Source organism: Heliangelus exortis, chromosome 27, assembly GCF_036169615.1.
Source record: "Heliangelus exortis chromosome 27, bHelExo1.hap1, whole genome shotgun sequence".
Taxonomy (NCBI): Eukaryota; Metazoa; Chordata; class Aves; order Apodiformes; family Trochilidae; genus Heliangelus; species Heliangelus exortis.
Window position 1 is genome coordinate 3,482,223 of NC_092448.1, and position 20,921 is coordinate 3,503,143.

General features: G+C 50.4%; 2 protein-coding genes and 1 non-coding gene across 3 annotated transcripts in view; 2 read left to right on the top strand and 1 right to left on the bottom strand.

The window, feature by feature from the left end:
- Positions 1 to 19,971, top strand: part of GLMP (glycosylated lysosomal membrane protein) — a 41,954-nt gene extending 21,983 nt beyond the window's left edge. Inside the window, exon 6 of the mRNA XM_071727251.1 lies at positions 19,958 to 19,971. The gene's annotated coding sequence lies outside the window, so the exon portion shown is untranslated. The remainder of the gene's footprint in view (positions 1 to 19,957) is intronic.
- LOC139787635 (ras-related protein Rab-11A-like) lies at positions 747 to 2,926 on the top strand (the record flags this gene model as incomplete). Its single annotated transcript, XM_071726894.1, is given in 4 exon segments — positions 747 to 1,008; positions 1,627 to 1,661; positions 1,663 to 1,708; positions 2,777 to 2,926. Coding segments are annotated over 4 exon segments (483 nt in total), but the record flags the coding sequence as incomplete, so codon positions are not given.
- TRNAR-UCU (transfer RNA arginine (anticodon UCU)) lies at positions 16,491 to 16,564 on the bottom strand. Its single transcript has one exon. It is a non-coding gene; the product is annotated as a tRNA-Arg (tRNA).
- Positions 19,972 to 20,921: the final 950 nt, after the last annotated feature.

Below are 20,921 nucleotides of genomic sequence, written 5' to 3' on the forward strand. Positions count from 1 at the left end.
TCAACCCATCCCAGGATCTCCCCTCCTCCATCTCCTTTTCCCTCTTTCTCTTTCTCCCCTTTCCTTTTTCCTTTCCTTTTTCCCTTCCTTTTTCCTTTCCTTTTTCCCTTCCTTTTTCCTTTCCTTTTTCCCTTCCTTTTTCCCTTCCTTTTTCCCTTCCTTTTTCCTTTCCTTTTTCCCTTCTTTTTCCCTTCCTTTTTCCTTTCCTTTTTCCCTTCCTTTTTCCCTTCCTTTTTCCCTTCCTTTTTCCTTTCCTTTTTCCCTTCCTTTTTCCTTTCCTTTTTCCCTTCCTTTTTCCTTTCCTTTTTCCCTCCTTTTTCCTTTCCTTTTTCCCTTCCTTTTTCCTTTCCTTTTTCCCTTCCTTTTTCCTTTCCTTTTTCCCTTCCTTTTTCCCTTCCTTTTTCCCCTTCCTTTTTCCTTCCCTTTTTCCCTTCCCTTTTTCCTTCTCTTTTTCCTTCCCTTTTTCCTTCCCTTTTTCCCTCCTTTTTCCTTCTCTTTTTCCTTCCCTTTTTCCTTCCCTTTTTCCTTCCTTTTTCCTTCCCTTCCTCTTTTCCCCAACTCCTTCCCACAAAAGGGAATCCCAGACCCACTCTGTAGGACCAAGTTTTAACCATTTATTTCCTCTTCTCCTCCCCAAAGGGGGGTCCCGAGTGGGACTTTTTTTACTCCTTTCCTCCTTCCAGAGGGCAAAACGTTCCTCAGTGTCCCTGGCTCTGCCTCCCAGCCTCCAGCTGGAATTCTAACTCTGGAAGCAGACACTGCCTGGGGAGCAGGGCTGTCACTTTGTCCCCTCGGTGTGTCCCCACCCCCCAGGTACTACCGGGGGGGCAGTGGGAGCCCTCCTGGTCTACGACATCGCCAAGTACCTGAGCTACGAGAACGCCGAGCGGTGGCTGAAGGAGCTGCAGGACCACGCGGACGCCAACATCGTCATCATGCTGGTGGGCAACAAAAGTGACCTCAGGCACCTCAGGGCCGTGCCCACCGACGAGGCCAGGAGCTTTGCAGGTATCTCCTTCCCTCCCCTCGTCATTTCCCTGCCCCTTTTCCCTCCCTTCCCGAGGTGGTTGGGGCTGTTGGGAGCTCCTCTTGTCCTTGAAGAGAAGAACGGGCTCTGCCCCCCATCATTTCCCTCCCCCCATCATTTTCCTGCCCTTTTCCCCACCTTTTCCAAGGTGGTTGAAGCTGTTGGGAGCTCTTCTTGTCCTTGCAGAGAAGAATGGGCTCTCCTGCCATAATTTCTCTCCCTCCCCCCATCATTTTCCTGCCCCTTTTCCCTCCCTTCCAAGGTGGTTGGGGCTGTTGGGAGCTCCTCTTGACCTTGAGAGAAGAACGGGCTCTGCCCCCCCATCATTTCCCTCCCCCCATCATTTTCCTGCCCCTTTTCCCACCTTTTCCAAGGTGGTTGGAGCTGTTGGAAGCTCCTCTTGACCTTGAGAGAAGAACGGGCTCTGCCCCCATCACGTCCCTGCCCCTTTTCCCTCCCTTCCTGAGGTGGTTGGAGCTTTTGGAAGCTCCTCTCATCCTTGCAGAGAAGAACGAACCCTCCCCCCATCATTTCCCTGCCCCTTTTCCCACCTTTTCCAAGGTGGTTGGAGCTGTTGGGAGCTCCCTTTTTCCTTGCAGAGAAGAACGGGCTCTCCTTCCTCGAGACCTCAGCTCCTGGATTCCACCAACGTGGAGATGGCTTTCCACAACATCCTGACAGGTAAAAAGCAAGAAGGAAAAGTGGAAAAGGGGATGCTGAGTGTGGTTCCAGGCATTGGGTGCTCCCAGGACCACGCTGGGGAGATGTTGGGGGTGGGTGCTGCTCCCTTTGGGGGGGTGATGGGGGATTTGGTACCTCTTGAGCTGGGTGTTGGGCTAAGGATGGATCCTCCTCTGGATTTATGGAGTTCAGAGAGGCCTTGGAGCCAGGGGGAGAAAGTTGGGATGGTTCAGGCTGGAGAAGAGAAGGATCCAATGGGGAGACCTTGGAGCAACTTCCAGAGCCTGAAGGGGTTCCAGGAAAACTGGGGAGGGACTTGGGACAAGGGCCTGGAGGGATGGGATGAGAGGGAATGGCTTTGAACTGGAAGAGGGGAGAAGGAGAGGAGAAATTGGGGAGAAATTCTTTGGGGTGAGGGTGCTGAACCCCAGGTTGCCCCCAGAAGCTGTGACTGCCCCATCCCTGGAATTGTTGGGGGTTTGGATGGGGTTTGGAGCCCCCTGGGCTGGGGAGGGGTCCCTGCTCCAAGGTCTCTGTTGCTTTGGGCTTTGAGGATCTCAGGAGCCAAAGATCTGGGGGAGGGGGGGAGTTTCAGGAGGAACAAATCCATCCCCCAGGTGACCTCTCTTTTGCTCTCCTGCCATCTCCTCACCCCATCCCATCCTCATCCTCCCTCCTCATCCTCCAGGGCTCCTGTTCCCCCTTGGAAATCAGGGTGGAGAAGGGAAAGCTCCAGGGAGAGCTTGGAGCAACTCCAGAGCCTGAAGGGGCTCCAGGAAAGCTGGGGAGGAACTTTGGAGAAGGGAATGGAGGGATGGGAGGAGAGGGAATGGCTTGGAACTGGAAGAGGGGAGATGGAGAGAGAAAATTGGGGAGAAATTCTTTGGGGTGAGGGTGCTGAGCCCCAGGTTGCCCCCAGAAGCTGTGGCTGCCCCATCCCTGGAATTGTTGGAGGTTTGGAGGAACCTGGGCTGGGGGGAGGTGTCCCTGCTGAGCTTTAAGCTTCCCCCAGGTCCAACCATCCCACATTTTGCTGCTCTTTCCCCCTTTTCCTCTCCCTTTTCCCAGAGATTTACCGCATTGTCTCCCAGAGGCAAATCACGGGGCAACCAGAACCTGAATTTGGCCCCGGCACAACCATCGAGCCCATCCGGGTGCTGCCCACCCAGCAGGAGAGCAGGCAGACCCCCTGCTGCCAGAACATCTGAGACCCCCCCCCCCAAAAAAAAAAAAAACCCCACCATCCCACGGTGGCCTCGTGTTCCTCACCACCCCCCCCCACCCAGGGCAGGAGGGGGCTGGGGGCTGCTCAGCACCATCCCCCCCTTTGATTTTTTTGGGGGGGGTGTCTAGAAAAGAGGGGGGGAAATCACCGTTCATGGGATTTGGGGGGGGGGAAGCATCACCCTTCTCTCTGTGGGATTTGGGGTTGGAGGGGGGGAAGCATCACCTGTCCCTCCATGGGATTTGGGGTTGGGGGGGGGAAGCATCACCCTTCTCTCTGTGGAATTTGAGGGGGGGGGGGGGGGGGGGAGCATCACCCTTCTCTCTGTGGGATTTGGGGGAGGGGGAAGCATCACCCGTCCCTCCATGGGATTTGGGGGGGGGGGGGGAAGCATCACCCTTCTCTCTTTGGAATTTAGGGTTGGGAGGGGAAGCATCACCCTTCTCTCTTTGGGATTTGGGGGGGGGGAAGCATCACCCTTCTCTCTGTGGGATTTAAGGGGGGGGGGGGGGGGGGGGAAAATTATCATCCTTCTCTCCATGGGATTTTGGGGGGGGGGGGAAGCATCACCCTTCTCTCTGTGGGATTTGGGGTTTGAGGGGGGAAGCATCACCCTTCTCTCTGTGGGATTTGAGGGAGGGGGTGGGGAAGCATCACCCTTCTCTCCATGGGATTTGGGGTTCTGGGGGGGGAAGCATCACCCTTCTCTCTTTGGGATTTGGGGTTTGAGGGGAGAAGCATCACCCTTCTCTCTGTGGGATTTGGGGGGGGGAAGCATCACCCTTCTCTCTGTGGGATTTGGGACACAATCCCCCCCCTCACGTCCCTGCTTCCTCCAGGGACACTCCCTGGGTGACTCCCAAACCTCCTTTTTTTGGGGCCACCACCCTCGGGGGGTCCCCTGGGGTGTGTGGGGGGGGTGACACTGACTGCACCGGGTGCCCTTTAGGGAGGGGACACCCCCCCCCCCTTTTTCCTGGAGCATCCCAGACAGGTCCAGGCGGGAGCATCAGGTCCCAGCCTGACCCCCCCCCCGTGCTGCTTCAACCTCGGGGTGATTTGGGGACACCCGGGGGACACTTGGGGGACACCCCAGGGTGGGGGAGGGGGGGCTGAGGACCCCGGGGTTGGTGGCCTTGGGGACTTCAAGGGGGGAAATTGGCACCCCAGGGGACAGGAGGAGGGAGCTGGGGGACACAAAGAGGGGACAAAGGGTGTCCTGGGGTTTTGGGGGGGGATTTGGGGTCCCTCCACACACCCCCCCCCCCCCCCCCCGAGGTGGCTTTTGAGCCACTGGTGTTTTTGTCACACGTGGGTGCAGCTGCTGCATCCCTAAGGTGACACCCGCCCGATTTTGGGGTCACCACCCCAAATTCTTTGGGATGAACCCGGTGTCACCTCTCAGGGGTCCCCAAGATTGTCCTGGGACGGGGGGGGGGGACATTTGGTCCCATCCCATTCATCCCTGGGAACTCATTCCCAGCATTTCAGGGTCCCCATGGATGTCCCCCCACACCTGGCTGGGAGGAGCTGGAGCAGGGATTTTACCTCAGGGTGGAATTTTTTTGGGAAATGGGAATTTGGGTCAAAATCCCCCTTCCCCCCCCCCCCCCAATAAAGCTGCTGCTGGAGGCTCGGTCTGTCCCAGGGTTTTCCCTTGGGATTGGGAAGTGTTAATCCCAATCCCAGAGTCTGGAGCATCCCCCAGGTCCTAAAAGAGGGATGGAAAATGGGAAAGGAGGAGGAGGAGGAGGAGGAGGAAGAGGAGGGAGTGGAGCCCGGGTGGGATCCTTGGGGGAGGTTTTTGGGAATTTGGGGAATTCAGGCATGGAAAGAGAGGGCGGATCCTGCTGGAGCACCGGGGACCAACCTGGGGGTGCTGAGGGGCTCCTGGCCCCTTTAGGGTTGAGGTTGCCCCTTTAGGGTTGAGGTTGTGAGCTGGAGAACAATTCCCAACTACGGATTTCCTAGGATGTTTAAAAGAAAAGAGGAAAAAAAACATAAAAAGGAAAAAAAAAAAAAAAAAAAAAAAAAAAAAAAAAAAAAGCAAAGAATTGGGAATGGACTTGAAATGGCCACAAAGTCCAAAGGGAATTCTGGGGCTGGCTGGATTAGCAGGAGGGTGGGAAAAGCATGGAGTGGGATCAGGTGAGAGCACCTGGATCCATGGAAAAGGAGGAGGTGGAAGAACCTGGATCCATGGAGAAGGACAAGGTGATAGCACCTGGATTCATGGAGAAGGATGAGGTGATAGCACCTGGATCCATGAAACAGGATGATAGGACCTGGATCCATGGAGAAGGACAAGGTGATAGCACCTGGATCCAAGGAAAAGGACAAGGTGACAGCACCTGCATCCATGGAAAAGGATGATAGGACCTGGATCCATGGAGGACAAGGTGGTAACACTTGGATCCATGGAAAAGGACGAGGTGACAGCACCTGGATCCAAGGAAAAGGACAAGGTGATAGCACCTGGATCCATGGAACAGATGATAGAACCTGGATCCATGGAAAAAGATACAGTGGTGACACCTGGATCCATGGAGGACAAGGTGACAGCACCTGGATCCATGGAACAGGGTGATAGGACCTGGATCCATGGAAAAGGACAAGGTGATAGGACCTGGATCCATGGAGCAAGACGATAGCACCTGGATCCATGGAAAAAGACCCTGGATCCATGGCTCAGGACCCGTGGGCCGATTGTTGGTGCTGCTGTGGGGAGGTTCCAGCCCCAAAAGTCCGAAGGGTCGAGGCCCCGCTGAGCACCATTGGGGAACGGCCCCAGGGCCGGGGGATTCGAGGTTTGGGGTCGAACGACGGAACGGTTGGGACGGGCAAAAATGTGCAAAGAGTGAGCACTGAGAACTTGGGCTGGCCCCAACCCTCACATGGAACCCTAACCCCTAAACCCAAACCCCTAAACCCAAACCCCTAAACCCAAACCCCTAAACCCAAACCCTAAACCCAAACCCTAAACCCAACCCCAACCCCTAACCCCAACCCCTAACCCCAAACCCCAACCCCAAACCCCAACCCCAAACCCCAACCCCTAACCCCAGCCCCTAACCCCAGCCCCTAACCCCAGCCCCAAACCCCAAACCCCAACCCCAAACCCCAATCCCAACCCCAAACCCCATCCCTACACCCCAACCCCAAACCCCATCCCTACACCCCAACCCCAAACCCCATCCCTACACCCCAACCCCTAAGCCCAACCCCTAAGCCCAACCCCTAAGCCCAACCCCCATCCCTAACCCTAATCCCAACCCCAAGCCCCAATCCCAACCCCAAGCCCCAATCCCAACCCCAAGCCCCAATCCCAACCCCAAGCCCCAATCCCAACCCCAAGCCCCAATCCCAACCCCAAGCCCCAATCCCAACCCCAAGCCCCAATCCCAACCCCAAGCCCCAATCCCAACCCCAAGCCCCAATCCCAACCCCAAGCCCCATCCCTAACCCCAAGCCCCATCCCTAACCCCAAGCCCCATCCCTAACCCCAAGCCCCATCCCTAACCCCCAACCCCAACCCCTATCCCTAACCCCAAACCCCATCCCCAAACCTTAACCCCAACCCCCAACCCTACCCCTAAACCCGAACCATAACCCCAAACCCCATCCCCTGACCCTAACTGGACACCCCAATACTCACTGCCGCACACTGAATACAAAACCATTGACCGGAAGTCGGCCATGTTTTTAGCACCAAACTTCAAATGAGTCTCCGGAAGTCGGCCATTTTGTCACCGGAAGTCGGCCATCTTTTTAGGGAAAAACGTCAAGTGAGTCTCCGGAAGTCGGCCATTTTGTCACCGGAAGTAGGCCATTTTTTTTAACGGAAAACTACAAATGAGTCTCATGTAGTCGGCCATTTTGTCACCGGAAGTTGGCGATCTTTTTAGCGAAAAACACAAAAATACCTTCAATGGCAATAAAATACCTGAGAAATAGCTGCTCCTGAAGCCCACCAGCCTTTGGTCACATTGCCAGAGCCACCTCCAGAACAGATCTTCTGCTTTGTTGGCTGCTCTCACCTTCAAACCAACCAACAAACCATAATGCAGTCAGGTAGCCAGGAGAGGGACCTTCAACACCAAACACTGACTGCCCTTTGGATGGTGCTCAACTCCTGCTCTTTCATGTACATCCTTATCACATGGAATCTGACAAACAGCAAGACACAAGTCGCTACCACCTCACCTCCAATGCTCGTTCAATTCCTGCAACTTGCTAGCATCGTGCCAGCCAGGGACTGGCTCCCATCAACCACCCAAAGGGCACCACTTCTGGACAGCCCACTCCCCTACACTAACTTTAAAACCCAACCTTGACCCCTCTACACTGACCCTCCCCAACCATCGTCCCTTTCTCTTACCTTTCAAAGATCTGGGGCTCTGAAGCCAGAAAAGTAACCCACATCAGCTGACAGGAATCTTCCCAAAACCACCGCCAAGTTCCTCCTCGTCATCTGCAATAAAAAATGGCAGTGCCACCAGAAATAGGACGTCAGCTAAATACATCCCTCTTCCACAAGCTCCTCGTATCCCCCATCTTGCCCTGCTCACATTCTCCTTCTCACACGTTATGGCCACCATCACTTCTGGCACCTGAAATACCAGGAGACATAAAATTACTGCTCTGCTGGTGAGATCGAGCCTCCTCGTTACCATCCCGTCTCACCTCCAGCACTCTTCCCCCTCCAAAGGGGGCATGTGCAGCACCTGCAGAAACAAAGGGAAACCCTTAACCGAGTAGGCATAAAATCTCTGGATGAGCCAGCCTGCAACCATCTCACCTTCTCCAACGGCTCCTCAACGCGTGGCTTTGTGTGGCACCTCCAAAAGTCAAAGGAAAAGCACGTGCCGAGGCACTGCCTCAAACAACAGGCAGCCCCCTGTGATGTCCACCTCCCCCTCACTCCTTTACCTTGGCCCCTCACCCATCTGCCTGCCCTCCTTGTGGGGTGCCAAAATGAGGCTTGGAGGATACCCGGAAAACACAAAAAACAGGGGATGCCGATGCCTTCAATGGCAATAAAATACCTGAGAAATATCTGCTCCTGAAGCCCACCACCTTTGCTCACCTTGTCAGAGCCACCTCCAGAACAGATCTTCTGCTTTGTTGGCTGCTCTCACCTTCAAACCAACCAACAAACCATAATGTGGGCAGGTAGCCAGGAGAGGGACCTTCACTCCCACACCAAACGCTGACTGCCCTTTGGATGGTGCTCAGCTCCTGCTCTTTCATGTACCTTGGCCCCTCACCCATCTGCCTGCCCTCCTTGTTGGGTGCCAAAATGAGGCTTGAAGGATACCTGGAATACACAAAAAAACAGGGGATGCCAATGCCTTCAATGGCAATAAAATACCTGAGAAATAGCTGCTCCTGAAGCCCACCACCTTTGCACACCTTGCCAGAGCCACCTCTGGCACTCGTGTCCCACTTTGCCTCTTCTGTGTTCAAAATGCTAGTGAACCCTAGTGTGCTCGGGGAGGGAGAGAGGAACCTTCCTTCCAACACCAAGGACTGACCACCCTTCAGATGGTTCTCTTCTCTCCTCCTCCAGCATTTTCTTGTGTCTTACTGTTTTTCAGATGCCGTGTGACGAGGACGAGCGAGTACATGGAACACTGCTCAACAGCGCCGGACTAGTCCTTTAGGGCTCTTCCAAAAACCCCTGACCCTCCAACTCTAGGAAGAGCAGCTCCAAACCAACCACTGAGACCAATTCAAGACACAGCCCTGCAAATCATGAGACTCCATCTCAAGAGAACGCTGAGTAAGAAGAATATCTCTGGGATCCAAGACTGTTGGGCAACAAGACCTACAGCGATGCAGCTGTGAAGCGAGGGGCTGAAGCAAGATGCCCACCAACCCGGGCTTCAAGACCTCAGGATGCAGAGAACAAGGGCTACTCTGCAAAAATCCATGACCAGAGATGCTGATTAATATGGAAAAGTGTTTCAGAAAACCACCATCAAGAAACTTCCCAGATGCAGGAATAATCCATGCATTAAACTTTTATGAAAGAAAAAGATGCTGCTGATTAGTACTGTGCTGAGAAGACCTTCCAGGGATGATGCCCAAGATGCAGGACTTGCTCTGCAAGGACAAAGAGGACATGGAGGGCTGAGGAAGTTATAAAACACTCAAGACAGACAACACAAAGCAGACACCACCACACACAAAGGCTGGAGCTGCCCTGTCCCCACCAAAACAATGCTGTAAACTCATCTGCCCCCTTCACCTGACCAAAGGAAGCTGCTCCCAGACACCCCTCTCCCCAATTCTCACTTCAAAACCACTCCCTGCCTTTCCCAGCTTTGTCCCTTCTCCCCATCCCCTTGGTCATCTCTCCCAGATGCCATCTTCAAAACCCCTCCTGCAACTCCCAGCCTCAGCCCCTCTGCAACCAGGTTCCTGTACTTAGCTTTCAGAGGGCTGTGGGCTCAGCAACAAAACCACGTTGGCTGACTAGCAAGTTCCTCTTCACCAACTGCATTAAAAAAAAAACAAAACAAAACAAAAAACTTGCATGTAACCATATTCTTGTGATAAAAAGCTCTAACTTTTGGTGATTCTAAAATTCTTACCTTAAAGAGTCTTCTTAAACAGTCCAGAGAGCTCAACAGCTGCCCTCAGCTACAGGAATAGGAAAGTTCTGACCTCAGAGAAGCCCAGGAGCTGAATGAAGCCCCCAGCCAAAGGCTGTGGCTTATATACCACAGGCACCACCCACAGCTTTTCCCACAATCCCCTGGGAAAGGGGAGGTGGTGATTACCACAAGCTATAAAAGCAGCCAGAGGAGAAGCAAGCAGTTTTTTCCTCTGCCTTCAGTTTACATGACAAGCAGAGAAACTCACATGCAACCATATTCTTGCTATAAAGAGCTCTATCTTTTGGTGGTTCTAAAATTCTTATCTTAAAGATTCTTCTTAAACAGCTCAACAGCTGCCCTCAGCTACAGGACCAGGAGACCTCTGACCTCAGAGAAGCCCAGGAGCTGACTGAAGCCCCCTGCCAAAGGCTGTGGCTTATATACCACAGGCACCACCCACAGCTTTTCCCACAATCCCCTGGGAAAGGGGAGGTGGTGATTACCACAAGGTATAAAAGCAGCTAGAGGAGAAGCAAGCAGTTTTTTTCCTCTGTCTTCAGTTTACATGACAAGCAGAGAAACTCACATGCAACCATATTCTTGCTATAAAGAGCTCTATCTTTTGGTGGTTCTAAAATTCTTACCTTAAAGAGTCTTCTTAAACAGCTCAACATCTGCCCTCAGCTACAGGACCAGGAGACCTCTGACCTCAGAGAAGCCCAGGAGCTGACTGAAGCCCCCAGCCAAAGGCTGTGGCTTATATACCACAGGCACCACCCACAGCTTTTCCCCCCATCCCCTGGGAAAGGGGAGGTGGTGATTACCACAAGGTATAAAAGCAGCCAGAGGAGAAGCAAGCAGCTTTTTCCTCTGTCTTCAGCTTACGTAGGTCAAGAGAGGTTCTCCTCCCCCTCTATTCTGCATTGGTGAGGCCACACCTGGAGTATTGTGTCCAGTTCTGGGCCCCTCAGTTCAAGAAGGACAGGGAAGTGCTTGAAAGAGTCCAGTGCAGAGCTACTGAGATGATTAAGGGAGTGGAACATCTCCCTTATGAGGAAAGGCTGAGGGAGCTGGGGCTCTTTAGTTTGGAGAAAAGGAGACTGAGGGGTGACCTCATCAATGTTTTCAAATATGTAAGGGGTGAGTGTCAGGGAGATGGAGTTAGGCTTTTCTCAGTGGTGACCAGTGATAGGACAAGGGGTAATGGGTGTAAATTGGAGCATAGGAGGTTCAAGTTGAATATCAGAAAGAATTTTTTTACTGTAAGGGTGACAGAGCCCTGGAACAGGCTGCCCAGGGGGGTTGTGGAGTCTCCTTCACTGGAGACATTCAAAACCCACCTGGACACGTTCCTAGGTGATGTTCTCTAGGTGGCCCTGCTCTGGCAGGGGGGGTTGGACTAGATGATCTTTCGAGGTCCCTTCCAACCCCTAGGATTCTAGGATTCTATGTGACAAGCAGAGAAACTCCATGATGCCAGCTGAGCCATTTTGTTTTTTTTCTCTCTCCTTGTTACTTCAGCGACTTGACCAGGTAAGAATTCAACCCACAGGGAACCTTAACAGAGTAAAGGTCACTGGAGGCTTGGATTAGACAGAAGAGAGGAAAGAACAAGTGGGGTGGCTCACAGAGATGGACTCACAAAGTCTCCTGAAAGACTCAGAGGGGTGAGAGCTCTGCTACAAAGCTAAAAGTGTCCTAAAGGCAACCTGGAAGGAGTCGATAGACAACGTGATGCTGTTCGAGGGGTCACGTTCAGACCAAAGATACTGAAGAAAGCTGAGGGGCCCAAGCAGCCAAAAACTACAAATGAGTCTCTGGAAAGCGGCCATTTTGTTACCAGAAGTCAGCCACCTTTTTAGCAAAAAACTACAACCAAGTCTTCCAAAGTCATTCATCTTGATATTGGAAGTCGGGCACCGTTTTAGCGAAAAACTAACAAAAATTTAAAAATTTTAGAATCCCTTTCGTCCCCAGTAACCCCCCATGTCCCCTGATGGTAGAAACACACCCTCTGGGAGATTAGAGCCTCACCTCATCTTTGCCAAAACTTCTCACTTTTCTCTCTTACTTCACAGATTCATTTAATCAAACGTTTTGGAAGGGACCCACAAAGAGCATCTGCTGCAGCCCTTTGAGGTGCTATGGATTCTGTGTCTTAACACCTACAACAAGAAAATCTACCCCTTCCCTTGGGAGACCAGTCCAATGTTTTACTGTCCACATGGTGAAAAATGTACTTCTTATGTCCAATCAGTTTCCCCATTTCCTCTTCTCCACTAAACCCCACCTTACCTTGTTGCTGGAGGATCAAAAGAGGAACCAGTGAGCAGCTGACTGATTGGCTGCTTCTGGTTACAGGAGGACAAAAAGTTCACCTGAATAATGGTTGTTAAAGCTCCAAAACAGAGTGCATTTGGCTGTTCCCAGTTGCTACAAGACTGGTGTCTGGCAGCAAGCCAGCAATCATTTACACACCCATTTACACATATATCCACTTAGACCTATATATCAGCTTTAATGCACTCACACAGGCTCCCTGGTGAAAAATGTCCCCTCTGGCTCCAGATTTGAGCTGGATACAGGAACACACAGATATAGGATGTCCCGGATCAGAACCACAGGCAGAGAAACAGATGGAATTCTCCCCAGATGCTGAAGTAAACAGGGACAGGGGAAAAAGGGGAAGCAGGAAGGGCTTTGACCCTCGTGATCCCTCAAGTTTATACTGAGTACAGCATGTATGGGACAGAATACTCTGGTCAATTTTGGCCATCTATTTTCTCCGTTCCTCCCCAACAGAGGGCTGGTGGTGTGACCTCTTTACTCCTCTTTCCAGAGGTCAAAATGTTCCTCAGAGCTGAGCAGTGTCCTTGGCTCTGCACACCAGGCTCTAGCAGTAACTCTAAACATCAAGCGTTATCAGTCCCAGAAGCAGACACTGCCTGAGAAACTTGCTGTTCATTTCAGCAAGTGCAGCTACTTACAAGAGACTTAATTGAAAGCAAAAGTACAAGACAGAAAATCACCTTTATCCTGGCCCAAACCATGACAGCAATTTGTACTTTATACAACTATAAGTTTGATTTTGTTAGGTTTATGATGATCTGCGAGGTAACTGTTTGGCTTTAATTTTTGAAGGATGATGGAGAGAGGAGAGGGTAAAACTGCAAACAAATCCCCAGTGCTGCAGTGTATGAGGTTACCAAAAAGGACTCCTTTCTTTTTTAACACTTCTGGCTGTACCAAAACATGCAGAGGATTGCATTTTCATCATCTCAACTGCTGCAGTCGGGAACCACAAAACCAGAAACACCAGCAACCTGAGAAGGATGTGCTGTGCTTCCATCTTGAGAATGACTTTCTCCTTTTTTTGAAGCAGTAAGTGTCTTCTTGCTGGTGACTTCCACAGACTCCTGGGATCTGCTCTGATGCGGAATTTCCAAAATGCACCATCTTTGAATGAGAGGTTTGTCCTTTTTGGACCCTCTTTCCCCAGCTCATATCAATATTCACACTGGAGGGCAGTTGTTCCTTCTCTCCGTGGGATTTGGGACACAATCCCCCCCCTCATGTCCCTGCTTCCTCCAGGGACACTCCCTGCGTGACTCCCAAACCTCCTTTTTTTGGGGCCACCACCCTGGGGGGGTCCCCTGGGGTGTGGGGGGATCAGAATCCTTCATCAAGAAAAGGCACATCAGGTAACTGGTAGATTCCTGCAATCACCAGGCTCGTCTTCATCTTCCACAAAACTGCTCTTTGGGCCCACTGGTCACTTTTCCTCATCCTTTGGTGCAGAGATTCCACTTCACTCGTTCCAACTTCAAAACAAATTTAACACAGAATGCAATTGGATAGAGACCAAAAGAACAACCCTTCCAATACTAGATTCTTCACTAATTTTCTGCTCCCACTCTGCTATTTCTTTACTTCTTAAAAGTACATCCTTCCACTTCCACCTGAAAGACAGTATTCCACAACTCACTGAACTACTGGCCAACAGCTGGATAATTCCAGATCTCTCTAATTTAGGAACACCATTTAGAGAAACACTACCTCACGACATTAACAAAAACAGCCCCAAAATGTTAAGCCCCTGCACACGCACTTCATGACTCGGAGGATCAATCTCCAGCATTAAACAAGAAAAAAAAATTCCCAATTGAGTCCCATAACCTTCACTAAAAAGCATCAAAGCAACTGCCCACTGAGCATGAATAAGGCTGTTCAACCTATCACGACTGTATGGCCTAAAACTACGGCCTAAAAACCACCAGGTGGGCGTTTACCAAAAACCTGGAATATTGTCCTGGTTTGGACCAGGATAAAGGTGATTTTCTGTCTTGTACTTTTGCTTTTAGCTCAGTCTCTTGTAAGTAGTTGCACTTGCTGAAATTAACAGCAAGTTTCTCAGACAGTGTGTGTTTCCAGGACTGATAACACTTGATGTTTAGAGTTACTGCTGGAGCCTGGTGTGCAGAGCCAAGGACACTGCTCAGCTCTGAGGAAAACATAAAGAGGTCCCACCTGCAGCCTCCTTTGGGGAGGAAGGGACAAGATAGATGCCAGAATGGACCAAACAGAGGATTCCATCCCATATCCATCATCCTCAGTATAAATTTGAGGGATCACGAGGGCCAAGCCACGCTTCCAGCTTCCAGCCTTTCCTGCTTCCCTTTCTTCATCCCAGCATCCTGGAAGGATCCAGTCTGTTCCTCTGCCTGTGCTCCTGATCCATCCCAGCCTGAATCCCTGTGTTCCTGCCTCCAGTTCCCAACTGCTGCCAACTCCAGGAGTCCAGCCTGGACTTTCCCAGGGCTGCCCTGCAGCCTCAGTGGTGACGTGAGAGTTATTGGGGGAAAAGGGGGAGGAATGTGGTATCCATTTTCTTATTTATTTGCATAGATTTAGTAATTTTTTCCTATTTCTCATTCCTGTTTCATTAAAGCTGTGTAGTTCAGTTTCCAACCCATCAGTCTCTCTCCCTTATTCTCTCTCCTTTCTTGTCAGGGAGGAGAGAGAGATTAATAGAGAGCGTCTGGTACTTGGTTTAATTGCCAGGCAGTGTTAAACCCTGACAAATATACAACCCCTGGGCGGCCACTCTCCCACTCAATAGGGCTCCAAAACTCTGAACGAACGGGACTGGCAAAAAAAATGCAAAGAGTAAGAACAGAAAACTTTTGCTGGCCCTAATCCTCACATGGTACCCTACCCACAGCACCACCAACACTGGGGCAGCTGCTAGGTCTGCTTTTTTAAGGTAATCCAATTTTTTTTTTTCACCGTCGTCACTAGAAATTGGGGACAAAGTTAGAAATATGAAGGAATAGAGAAACTGAAGAGAAAAACAGGAAACAGAGAAACAAATTAGACCAACACAAAGACAAAAAGAGACCAAGGTAAATAGACAGCGAGACAGACACACACACCAAAGATTCAGACAGTCAAACACCCATTCCAGGGATAAAAAACTAGACACAATAGAAGGCCTCCACTTTCTTTATTTAAGCTTTATTATTCCAAGAAATGATGACACAGCACACAACATCAGAGCAAACGCCTCTTTATTTGAGCTTTTTGGTCCCTGGCATAGGAAACAACGACACAGCAGACAAAACCTGAGCAAATACCTCTTTCTTCCATCTGCCATCTGTTCCCCACACCAAATCTACCTTGCTCCTCCAACAAACCAGTTCTCTAACATTACGAGTTACCACTTAAACTACTGCAACTTCACACCACCAGGTTGGCTTTCCATCTCACGACACAACCCAGATCTCCTGCAAAGATCCCAGCTATGTTTGGCCATCATTGATGACTATTTTTGCCCTGGACCTGCAGTACTTGCCTGGTGCAGCAGCTTGGAAATGCTTTTCAGCAGCCCCCCACTGAAACCCCTTCACTGACTCATTCATCTGCAGCTCCCCTCTCCCTTTTCTCACTGCTGATAGCAATGGGATCATATAGGAAGTTACATCCTGGTCACTTAGAATGTCTGGGAAAGAGTCAGTTTGCTACTTGGGAAGATGAACAACCCAGGAGGACATGGAGGTGTTTTTTCTAAGTAAAAACATGAGAAATAAGCATTTGCAAACAATTTATGTAAGATGAAAAGTCGGAATGTGGAGATAGTTTTCTTTACAACACATTTGGAAAAAAATGACCATGTTCATCACAGAAAAGATCAACAGAAGGGTCTAAAACACTAACTATCTGACTCCTGCAGGAAAGAATCATAGAATCATAGAATTGGCTGGGTTGGAAGGGACCTCAGAGCTCATCAAGTCCAACCCTTGATCCACTCCCCCCGTGGTTCCCAGCCCATGGCACTGAGTGCCACATCCAGGCTCTTTTGAAATATCTCCAGGGATGGAGAATCCACCCCTTCCCTGGGCAGCCCATTCCAATGGCTGAGCACCCTCTCCAGAAAGAAATTCTTTCTAATGTCCAACCTAAACGTCCCCTGGCACAACTTGAGACCTCTTGTGCCCTCTTGTCTTGCTGAGAGTTGCCTGGGAAAAGAGCCCAACCCCCCCCTGGCTCCAACCTCCTTTCAGGGAGTTGTAGAGAGTGATGAGGTCTCCCCTGAGCCTCCTCTTCTCCAGCCTCAACACCCCCAGCTCCCTCAGCCTCTCCTCATAGGGTCTGTGCTCCAGTCCTTTCACCAGCCTGGTTGTCCGTAGGATTAAAGCATAGGATTTAAGAAGATGTCAAAGATGGGACTGGGGGAAGGAGTGTTAAAACATCCTGGCTATTCAGGAGATGCCAAAACGAGTGCGTTATCGGCGATACAATGAGAGAAGAGGAGCATGCAACTTACACACATCACCTGTAGAGAGGCTGTAACGAGATGTCACCATCTCCCCATCCCTTAGGTATTTTATAAACGCAACGGACTGCGATGCGGAGGGGTCCCTGTGCATTAAAAGAAAACAGACACCTGCCTGGAGATCATCTCTGCCGGGACTCGAACCCGGAACCTCTGGATTAGAAGTCCAGCGCGCTCGTCCATTGCGCCACAGAGACCTCACCGTGGGTGCAGCGTGAGCATCAGAACTGAAAAATCACACGTCTCCTGCATCACTGACGGGGTCTCCAGACCCGACTCCCACAGTGCAGCACTAAGGCAGGAAGGAAACCCGGTGCAACCCGACATCTCAAGGCATCCCCTTCTTCCACAGTGGCAAGCGATCGTTCTGGGGATGATCTGCATCTCGCTCAGCAGCAGGGAGGCAGCAAAAACCTGGATGCACGCCTGTATCTGCATTTCTGGCAACTTTTCCACAGCATCTCTAGCTCGAATGAGGTCAGAGCTAAATCCTGGAGCAGGAGTTAATTGCTGAATTTCCCTCAGCATCGTCAGCATCCTCAATGCAGAAGCCGAGAGGATGATGAAAGAGGATTTAGCCCACAGCACTGAAAATCACGAAGCAAGCTTTCTGTCCTGATGCAAAATGCAGAAGAGAAATACAAAATAAAGACATTCCTACGTGTCTGTATTTTTAGCAGTCTGTCAGTCAAAGGTTTAATGTTTCTCTGTGTACATCTTCCATCGGAAAAATTAAGAGAACAGCAAAACAAAAGGAAATGCCCTTTTACATCTGCTAAGCTATTGAACATTTGATCAAACTCTGACACAATTCCTTGCTGTAAACAAACACATTTTGTATTTCTAAACTGCATTAATTTTTCAGAGTACTGTTTACTCCCAAACACGCTCTTAGTTAGGGACAAACATGAAAGGCAAGAGGCTAACTAATTTTTTTGCTTAAAATCTGAGATTGAGCTTTGATCCTGCCTAAGCCAGCTCCTAGGAGCTGAGAACACCAATGACAGAACAACTATTTAGATAAATATAGTAGATAGATAGAAAGATGGATAGAACTATGGACTGGCTATACTCTTGTATGTCTTTGGGCAACACAAAGCTCAGAAACACGCAAGCCCAAATTTTTACCAGCCAACAAGCATTAAACATCCAGAGGAAACCCTGCTCCAACCAGCCACTGCACCAAAACCAGGAAAGGTCCAGCTGTCTGAGCAGATATCCCTGAAAACTACACATTTCCAACAAAGAAAGGAGAGGGAAATCCACCTGCTGCAGGGAAATGGATGGGCCACAGGCTGAACTCCCCAAGAGCATTCCCTGCTCAGCAGCATTGCTAGGGGTGCCACCAGAGTCCTCTCACATTCTTCCCATTCCTTACCCCAGAATATGTCTGTGCTGGCACAAGGACATGGCCAGGGGCCACAAGAATACCAAATGCCCCCTGCTGAAAGCCAGAAAGCAAAATGCAACTTTCAAACCCTTGAGCCAACCACCAGGCATTTTTGTGCATCTCGTTCCCCATCCCTGTGGTATCTCCATATGTGACAATCAGGAAGCAGGGACTGGATAAGCAGCATTGGTTAATTTTAGTACAGGGGGGATGCCAATATACCCAATTTTTTACCAGCCAACAAGCATTAAACATCTAGAGGAAACCCTGCTCCAACCAGCCATTGCACCAAAACCAGGAAAAGTCCTGGTTTCTGTAAGAAGGGATGACAACAAAATTCACTAAGCTGGAGAGTGTGTTTTGAGACAAGAGCCATATCCCTCCTTAGACACAGTGAGGGAGGTGTCTGTAATGTGAGTGTCCCCAGCACAAAGAAGTGTAATGGGAGGGAAAAAGCTGCAGGGGACTGGGGGGTAGTCCAAGCAAGGTACAAACTAGCACTCAGCTCATCCTCAGTTGCCTTCCAGCATCAAATCCTTTGCTACAGACAGAAGAATGTGAGTCATGAGCAACGATGCAAAGGGCCAGGGTGAACCGAGATGATTTACCACACTACAAACAGCTGGAAAAAGCAAGATGGCTGCTGAAGCATTTCTGTCTTGAGCAGTAAGACTGCCCTCTGTTTCAACTTGCTCTAAGACAGCAGCATCAGTGTTGAGAGCTTCAAAAGTCTTTGCATCACCGAAATAAACAGCAAGAGAAAATCCACACCCGAACTGGGGCTGCTTTTTGGTTTTCGTGTATAAAGGTTTTAGAGTACACACAACTACCCTATTACCTAAAAAAACCTTCTCCAGAGGTCACCAAAGAGCCAGTGCCACCTAACTAAGGACAAAGCTTTGGAAGCTGCAAATTTGCAGGCCACAAAGCCCATTAACCCACGTATCCACAAGGGGAAGGTTTTTACAAAACCCTCTTTTTTCCTTTCCACTCTTGCCAGCCATGTCAGAAGTACCCAAAATGCAGGCTGCTACCTTGCCCTTGATTTGACACAACACATGCATCTTCCAATCTCCCACTGCCTTTCTCAGACTCATTTTGCCTGCTCTGATTTAAAAGTTGTGGGCCACAGCCTGTGATACACACATCCAGGGCAGATTTTAGGGTCAAGGGACTGGCGTGCCTCCTCTCACCCCAAAAATGCCAATCCACCAAATTCTAACTAAACGTCACCTTGTTTTCACATTTTAAAAATTCCCACAGAAAACCGAAGAACATATTGGCATCCTACCCCTCAAAAACATTGGACTGTAACTTGCCTTCCTTCCCCCGCTCGTATCCTTGATGGATTCCAACCAACCAACCGAACAAAAAACTTTCACAGAATTCATCCGGTACCTCAAATCCTCTCTACCACTTACGCTTGCCACCGAGGCTGACGATTTCGCCTCTCTGCCACCTCTGCAGGAACTGCAGCTGCCTCTGCTGCTCCCAGGTCTCGCTTCCAGCTCTTTGCCTTCCAGCACTTTGGAATCGTCCCCGTGCCCCCTCCACACCCACCCGGACACTTTAGACCAGCTCAGGTTCCTCCTCAATCAATCCCAAGTTTCTCCCACCAGGCTGCTTCAAGCCTCTCGGTTCAGCAGCGGCTTCCCCGCTTCCAGGGCAGCCCGGACGGGCCCCGACGGGCATTTTCTGGGAATTTTCCCGGCACCTCCGGCCCCGCGCTTTGCTTCCGCACCCGGCCCCGACCCCCCGTCCTTTTTCCCCCGTCCTCTTGTCTCCCCTCTCCTCAGCTGGATTCCTCGGCCTGGGCCACTGCCTGGAAAAGAAGATTCTTCCCTCTTTTCCGGCTTCTTTTCCGGCTTCCTTCCCCCTCCTCCCCCCCGCTCCCTTTGTCCCCTCTCGGACTGCCCTTTCCGCCCAGGACGGAGTTTCCATGGGGATGGAGGAGGCGGCCGGGGCTCCGCGGCGGGGAATTGCACAAAGGGAAGGGGGGGACGTCGGGAAAAAGGCTGAGGAGGGAGGGATGCTCATCCACAGGGCCCGGGGATAACGGAGACCCTGCCCGCGGCAGCCGGCCAGGATCCGGGAACAGAGGCAACCCCTCCCTCGGAGGCGATTTCCTTTGCTGATCTTCGGAGCTTTTTGTTACTTTTCCCTGCCAGTGGGGGAAAAAGAGAAAAAAAAGGCAAAACACGACGTGGGAAGCCCTCGTCCCCGGCTTGGCTGTGGCTAGAAGGTATGGAAGGAGAGGAGCCCCTGATAGAAGCTGCGTGGAATAAATGCTGGGGCACGACACGAAGCCAAATGTGTGAGCAACACCTTCTGCTTTAGCTGTGAGCTGGGGCTCTGCTTCCATTTATGATTCTCACGTTTTTCTCCTTTTTTTCTCTTGGTTAAAAGAGTAAGGGGAATCCCACAGTAAGGGAAGGGAGATCTCTGAGGAGGTTCAGTCAGGCAGCAGGAGGAAACTGGCTCAGCAGACCCAGTTCACCTGCTGACACCTGGCATAGCCAAACTCAACCTAAGCAGAAAGAACTGAGTGGCCACATCTCCTCTTCATAGCCCGTATCCCTTTTGGCATTTTATCTCTTTCAACTCTGTCTGTGCACAGTTCCTCTGCCTCTACAGCTAGGAACTCCTAAGAGTCCTACTGCTCCTCCTCCTCTGCAGAGAAAAGTTCCCTTTCCTTAGAGGAAATTAAAATTTAAAATTTAAAATAAAAGAGGAAATTAAATTTATATACACATCTCTAACCAGGCAGAACAAGACAGTTACAGAAAAGGCCTCTATTTCCAAGAGAAATGTGAAATGAACTAGAAAGGTGCAGCTATTTCTGCTCTGGAGGATGCCCATATAGCAGAGGATGGTGAAGATGAAGTAATGTTTTTTTTTCCAGCCAGTGCAAGCAAATAAGGTGCCAAAGGTGCTCCTAAGGCCAAACAGCTTTTTGTCAATATATTCAGACAAGTCACACCCAAGAGAGGACAAATAAGTGGCCAACAGAACATAATGATTTGAGTTTCAGTAATCCCCAGGAGCCTGAATATCACATCTCTTACATGCAAATTAATTATAGTACTGCTGAGTAGCTGGGGATAATGTGAATATAAGATGACATTATCCTGCTTCTTCCTAACTACAAAACTTCAACACAACTG